Consider the following 7,517-nt stretch of genomic DNA (forward strand, 5'->3'; position numbering starts at 1 on the left):
TCGGGGAGCAGTGAGGGGTTAGGTGCCTTGCTCAAGGGCACTTCAGCCGTGCCTACTGGTCGGGGTTCGAACCGGCAACCCTCCGGTCACAAGTCCTAACCAGTAGGCCACGGCTGCTCGAATTAGGTTGGTAATGTACATAGTTTATATACTATATATATATATATATACTAACACGGAAGTTATGAAGAATTATGTTTATGTAACTTACTCATGTCGAAACTATCTACATTACCAACCTTATTCGTTTGCAATACCCCATGTATTGTACAAATTTGTAGCTACACTTACCATAATATTCCATGCAAAACGGTTAGCTTGCTAGCTAGCTAACTGTGGAAATTCAGTATAACATAGCCAATTATCTCACCTAGTTTTAGGAAATAGGCTACGTTCATATTACAAGTGATAGCATAAATGTGTGACTTATGTTTAGTTGATGTTATGACCTGTAAAGTTAAGCTTGCTGAACTTAATTATAGTCAGCCACGGGCAGTTTGACTGTGCCTGCCTATCGATACATTCGTGACACTCCTGTTAGTAAACTGGAAAGAGCAAAACATAGGAACATGGTCACATTAATCCCATAAACACACAGATAACTCTTACACCAACCTTATTTTGTGCCTTTTATTCACGTTTGTTTCAAGATTTAGTAAATTTACTATAAGCCCTTTTCGCTCCCTACTTTGATGCAGCACAAGTTTCCCCTAAAAGGGGGCGTGTACATGCAGCACATACAACGTTCCATTCCATTCGTCAGTGTGTATTGTTTTAGTTTCCGGTCTAGCTAGATCCGGTGTGGTGTTGTAGTTGTTCTAACGTTACTAGTTGTTGCAACAGCATGTGAAAAAACTACAAAGTTTGTTACACCAAAAAGAACGTTAATCTCGCGATAAAAAAATTGACGCCGTTAAAATAGGTTTACGTTAACGCCTACTATATATACTGTATGTACGTGTGTATGTATGTAAGAGTTTGTGTATGTGTAGGCCTGGAGAGTCGCTACAGGCTACCACTTGGAGTTTATGAGTTGGAAACAAAAGGGAAAGGCGTTTAAGATGAGGAAGAGGAATGTGGGAGACTGCTGTTCACTGTAAAGAATGCATCTGCAATGGAAACAGGAAACACTGCTAAGGTCGGGTGACGTTAGATCAGAAGCAGCAAATGGGCATCTGTCATCTTGTCTGCTGATTCTGAGGTCATCCTTTTTCACACAAGATAAACAGAGTAGAGCGAATAACAAATTCAGTAATTGTAACTGCGTTACTTGATTTAAAGTAAAGTATTTTAATAGTTTGTTAAATGCTCATTACCGCTAAAAGTAGTGGAATTACAGTAACACGTTACTCCCAACACTGGATATGGAGCAGTTTGGTATGTGTTACTAAGTAGCCTAGCTAGCTAAATTAAGCAGTAGCCTACAGTAACTTACCTTTGATGCGCGGCTAAACAAAGGCGAAGTTCCTTAACTCAACTTTAGCGCATAGATAAACAAAGGCAGAGTACCAGAGTATCGGGAGTTACGGCGTTCTGCCTTGGTTTCTTAGGCCTTTGTGAATTACTGTTGAAATAATCCCTTAAGATATTTCTCCACATGATGGAGGTCACAGGTTTCTTTATTGTTGTTAGGACAATTGTTATTTATGTTCACATACACTATGTTCATTTGAGTAAACGTGTCTGGACAGCAGACACGGTAAATGGCATGGGGTTCCTGAAGTCAAGCAAATTGTTAGTGTAGGGGGTAAAATATGATGCATGCTTTGCTACTAAATTTAAACGATGAAATTGTATGTCCTGTGACTGGAAATTATTTACTTACTAACAAAGACTGTCAATATCAAATATACATTCAAAATAAAATGTTTGTAAACCTTTGTGATTTGGTTTTTGCATTAAATGGACCCAAAATGTGAATGTGTAACATTAATTATTGTCTTTCATGTCCTTATTAAATACATCCATAAAACATTTAAAATGCCAGTGAGAAAAGTATGTAAACCCTTGACTTAATTGATTTAACCCCTTAATTACTGGTTGAACCTCCTTTTACGGCAGTGAGATCAACCAATAGCTCCTGGATTAGGACCTGGACCCCCCAAAAGAGATAAAAAAAAAAACAGTCTGGGGGGGTTGCAATATTCAATATGTATTCTTATGTAATGTAAATTACATTTCTGCCCCTTCCAAATTGTTAAAATGGTGTGTTTAGCAGCCAGAATTTAAAAAAAAAAACCTTGGACCCCTGTCAATATTGTATGCATACCCTCCCTGTCGCGTATTGATTCTTTTACTGCTGAATCTTGTCAGTGTAACTACCTACTGTAGTCTATTCACCCTCTATTGACGCTAAATCTTGTCAGTGTAACTACCTACTGTAGTCTATTCATCCTTTTTTGATGCTGAATCTTGTCAGTGTAACTACCTACTGTAGTCTATTCATCCTTTTTTGATGCTGAATCTTGTCAGTGTAACTACCTACTGTAGTCTATTCATCCTTTTTTGATGCTGAATCTTGTCAGGGTAACTACCTACTGTAGTCTATTCATCCTTTTTTGATGCTGAATCTTGTCAGGGTAACTACCTACTGTAGTCTATTCATCCTTTTTTGATGCTGAATCTTGTCAGTGTAACTACCTACTGTAGTCTATTCATCCTTTTTTGATGCTGAATCTTGTCAGTGTAACTACCTACTGTAGTCTATTCATCCTTTTTTGATGCTGAATCTTGTCAGTGTAACTACCTACTGTAGGCTATTCATCCTTTTTTGATGCTGAATCTTGTCAGTGTAACTACCTACTGTAGGCTATTCATCATCTACTGATGTTCATGCATACCTGCACTTCCCTCTGTTAAGCGACCATGGGTATCCTGAAAGGCGCTATAGAAATTTAAGCATTATTATTATCAAAATTATTTCTAAACTATTTTATTAAGTTTAAAATGTTGCATAGTTCTCCTTTAAGAAGGGGACGGGACCTTAGAAAGTTTTTGAGAACCTATTATTTTCTTTATTATTTGAGGCCTATGCTTTTGCCCAATCAGAACATTCTTGCCAATTAGGCATCCTGCTATAAACTCATTATAAGCAAATTGGGTAGACATGCATTTCATACTTTGAACATATTTTCTCTGTTTAGGATTTCTGCACAGTGAGTTACAGCAATGCCTCAGTTGGACTCTATGGGGTAAACCTGATTGTGTTAGATCTCCTCCAACAACCTGTCACTGTCACCCACTCCGTCTCTTCCAACGTTCAACATCCTCAAGGTTCAGCACTTGCTGCACTTTCTCAGGTGTTTGCTGTCAAGGGTGAGATTTTCTGATGCCTCATATGCTCCATTTATTTACATCTTACATCTCTACCACTAACGGTGTATAATCATAACAGACCAGTGACCCTGACTGGTAGGAAATCAATATGTAGCCACAGACCAGTGACCCTGACTGGTAGGGAAATGTGGGTGGAGCTACATCCACACCTCATATGTTCCATTTATTACATCCTACACCTCTACCACTGAAGACAGTAATGTGTAACTAAAGAATATGACATGTTGCATTACTATCCTCAGCCCTTCTGGCATGATTTGTAATAACAAATCCAGTTATGTTGTTGTACAGTTGACCCTGCTGTTGCCTCGTGTGATGAGGGAGTGTACTTGCCAACGTTCCTTCACCCGACACCTGAGAATGGAGAGCAAATTCAAGCTGTGACCAACCAGGAGCTTGAGATCGTAGTCAAGGCAACAGCCACTGCAGTGGGGTAAGGCCTACAGTGCTGCAGTGCTTATACACTACAGTGAAAACAACACCTCTGGGTTTCTGAGTTGCAGTGCTTATACAGTACAGTAAAAACAACAGTGAAAACAACACCTCTGGGTTTCTGACTAACTGTGGCATAATGTCCTCCATCTTGAAGGGTTCGTGGTATCATCATAAGTGGACCCCTGAACATCACAGTTGACAAGTACACAGACGGCTCTGAAGAGTTTGTTTTGAGGTGGACTCCAAGGAGTGATGATCTTGGGGAATATTTCCCAATCTGTTTCATTGCTGAAAGTAACCAAGTGAAGTATGGAAATTAAGGATATCTTTTGTTTTTCATGTATACTTTTAGTGAAAGTATTCAATAGGCTTGTTTACTTCATATTTGATCAGGTTTTTAAAGGGGTGGTTCAGGATTTTGCTCATTTCCAAGTTAGCAAGTGTGATATTTATCAGTGGAGACCATTTTCAACACATTTCATCCAGTCCTTCTAGTTGCAGAGTTCGCAGGTGCTAGGCTAGTGGAAGTCATCAGCATGTGTTAGCCTGCCACTAAAAACAGTCTTACCCACTCCACAGTACACCCGAGGCAAATAAATTATAACGGCAGACTATCGATGTAAATGTCTGTGTAGAAGGACTGGATGAAATGTGTTGAAAATGGTCTCCACTGATAAATATCACACTTGCTAACTTGGAAATGAGGTCCCATGTCCAATATTCTGAACCACCCCAGTCAGAGTCAGAGACAATTACTTAAGTTTGGTTTTAATATTTATCTACTTGTACATTGATTTTGCAGATGTTTACAAAATGAGGAATCGAATACTGGCAAATGCTGTGCAATCTTTCCTTTATTCTAAATACATATCAAGTGTAAAACACAAATTCAAGTTTTAATTCTGCTGTTGTTTTCAGCAACACCTACTATCAATCTGACATGAGATGCATCATTGTTGAAGTTGAAGACAAAGCGGGTTTGTACTCTTGTTTGTTCATATTGTTATGAACTGGATATATATAATAGATACTTCATTTTGTTTCATTACATCATTGTGCTGGGGAATATGCAAATGTAATGTGTTAAAATATAAACGCAATACATGATGACTCATCTTTATATTTCTGCCATTCATCAGTTAGAGTGTTTTAATGTTGATAGTGGTTGGCCTGAGGATGAGGGTTCGGTCTAAAACTCCACTGACTGAGAGGGAGATTGAAGAAACCGTCCTAAAGCAGGTGAGCTCCTCAACATGTAAGAGATAATGTATAGAACGCTGGTCATTATTGGGAAAATAAGTCCCGACAGGGCGAACCGGACCCCGACACGCAGCGGACCTTGTTTAAGCATTTTTGTGACGCGCCACATTATTACTATTTTAAAGGCATTTTTGTAGATTACTAGATTTTAATAGCATTCCCACAAACTGTGATTTCACAGGTATGAGAATGAAAGATGAAGCCCTAGCTATTCACTATAGTTTTGTGCACCATGTCTGTAATGTTGAAAAAAGCAAACATTTACAGTGTGATTTGTTGCCAATTATAACAAAAATTAATTACTTTCAGACAAACTCCATACTGTCTTTTCTAACTGCTGTTTTTCTTAATTGTCAGTTTCGAGAGGAGCTTATCCGTAAAGGTCTATCCAACAGCACCACTCTCAGTCTGAGGCGAGTTCATCAGATCAACCCTTGAGGAATCCATACGGGCTGCAATGCATTTGCCACACACTAGGGGGCAATAGAGGACTCTTATCTTGTTCCTAAACTAATGAGGTTCCTAGTGCACTTCCATGTTCATCTCTCAAATTTTCTTCTTCTTCTCCTCATTTTTGTACCCGTTTTGTTATGTTCATTTGACATCACTGACAGGTAGCCTATATAATTTGCATGTTTACTCCTGACTGCATGTTTCACTGTGCTAAATTCATTTTATACCCTGAAAAAAAAATCACTCTAAAAATCACTATCGTACACTACTAAAAAATTAATTACGCCACCGACCAAGAGAAACCTGGTCAGAAGTCCATGACGTGTTATTATTTGTTATTTTAAGGGCGCACCATCACAACGCACCATCCTTCTATCATCCACAGGCGCACATCCTTGCAAAACATTACAAATTACACGATTACAATGGGAAACATAATTAGAATAAAGACATTACGAAATACTTTTTTTTTTCACAAGGAGTAGTTACTCACCATCATTTGCAAATTGGTAATGACGTTTAAAAGTGATTAGGCGAGAGGCAAATATGAAGCACACCTGAAGACGCACTGTCACGAGATGTAAGCAACTCCTCTGCAGGATAAACGTTTTTTATTCAGTTATTCGAACATTATTGGGGTAAGTGTTGCTTTTTTCAGGCTATGTTTCCGATGGTAACCTGTGCGTTCTGTTCCTGATTTTCCCTGTCTCCGCCCCTCACCTGTCCCTGATTATTGTTTCAGTGTTTTTGTTTCACCTGTGTCTCCACCTCCATTGCCTCTGTGTCTCGTTCCCAATTGTATTTAGTCCTTAAGCGAGTTCATCAGATCAACCCTTGAGGAATCCATACGGGCTGCAATGCCTTTGTTAGACACTAGGGGGCAATAGAGGACTCCTAGTTCATCTTAAAAAATGTTGACCTTCTCTTAAATCCTATACACATCATTTCACAGACCTTGCATACATTTGGACACATGTCATGTGACTAACCCAATCTCTACAACCAATGTTGCTCAAATCTGACATGTGATCCTTGTCTTTGTTCACATGTTCCTCCAGGTCTACCCCCTACTCCTCTTTCTCTACAGTGTGCTCATAGTTGTGAAATCTGGGCTGATGTTTTGCTCCTTTAGTGTCGCTAACTGTGGAATACTTGATTTTAGTGTTTAAGCAATCAAAAAGAAACTTTAATGTAGGCTGTTTTAATGGAAAAAAAACACTATTAGTTTTTACTAATGTAATGTTTATATCCTGCAAAATACATAACCATGTATTGACATCACTCAGGTATACCATTTACAAGCTGACTCCTGATGCCATGTTTCATGCATCAGGTGATATTTCATTTTTTTCCCCCAACGTATCCTGATTTATCATATGCATATTGAATATTTGTTCAACCTCACAGGGATGATTCTAAATGTAAAGCTAATGTATTCTACAAGTATCCATGTGCAAAACGCATGTCAATGTAATGCAGAACAAACAAGACAGATGGGGTTTGCAGCATGAGTCTGTAAACACTCTCATTCTGCCATTTGTCCTCCTTTGGCCCTGATGACTAGCACTTGATGTTCCTGATTCCCTACTGCAGGCATTCTGCTTGTTCATTGTACCACAGAACAATAACTTGGCTGCTTTTTTAAGGCATCCAGCAAAGACCTGTTTCAACACATCTAGTTCAACAGGTTCAATAATGCAAGGGCATAGGTTTGGTCTCAGCTTTGGTGGGGACACATCTCCAACTCCTGCTGTCACAATACCAACATAATTGTTTCAATACCAAGTGAAGAATCTTGATTTCCATACCTTTGCGATTTTTTGAAATTTGGTTTGGGGGCCCCCACCACCTTGACGCCATCAGTAATATTGAATATTGTGTGATCATTCACATCAGTGGCAATCATAGAATTTTATTGACCCTCCACACACACAGAGAAAGTGATGGTTGTCATAGGTTTCTATTTCATATTGGAAATGTGCCATAGTTCATCTTTTATTTCTTTGCACTGTGTAGGCTACATTCACAAATAC

At 38.8% G+C, this 7,517-nt stretch overlaps 1 protein-coding gene across 2 annotated transcripts in view; it reads left to right on the forward strand.

Annotated features, from left to right (window-relative positions):
• The window catches only part of LOC121713296, a 43,100-nt gene extending 36,409 nt beyond the window's left edge, over window positions 1–6,691 (forward strand). Inside the window, exons 5-11 of one of the 2 annotated variants that reach the window (XM_042097820.1) lie at window positions 3,144–3,315; window positions 3,628–3,769; window positions 3,926–4,078; window positions 4,690–4,752; window positions 4,934–5,010; window positions 5,389–5,527; window positions 6,395–6,691. In XM_042097820.1, the coding sequence (XP_041953754.1) occupies window positions 3,144–3,315; window positions 3,628–3,769; window positions 3,926–4,078; window positions 4,690–4,752; window positions 4,934–4,964 (561 nt within the window). In that variant the 3' untranslated portion in view covers window positions 4,965–5,010; window positions 5,389–5,527; window positions 6,395–6,691. Of the gene's footprint in view, window positions 1–3,143; window positions 3,316–3,627; window positions 3,770–3,925; window positions 4,109–4,144; window positions 4,160–4,689; window positions 4,753–4,933; window positions 5,011–5,388; window positions 5,528–6,394 lie in introns of those variants that run through there. The other variant, XM_042097821.1, reaches the window with a different exon arrangement.
• Window positions 6,692–7,517: the final 826 nt, after the last annotated feature.

Source organism: Alosa sapidissima, chromosome 7 (assembly GCF_018492685.1).
Source record: "Alosa sapidissima isolate fAloSap1 chromosome 7, fAloSap1.pri, whole genome shotgun sequence".
NCBI lineage: Eukaryota > Metazoa > Chordata > Actinopteri > Clupeiformes > Clupeidae > Alosa > Alosa sapidissima.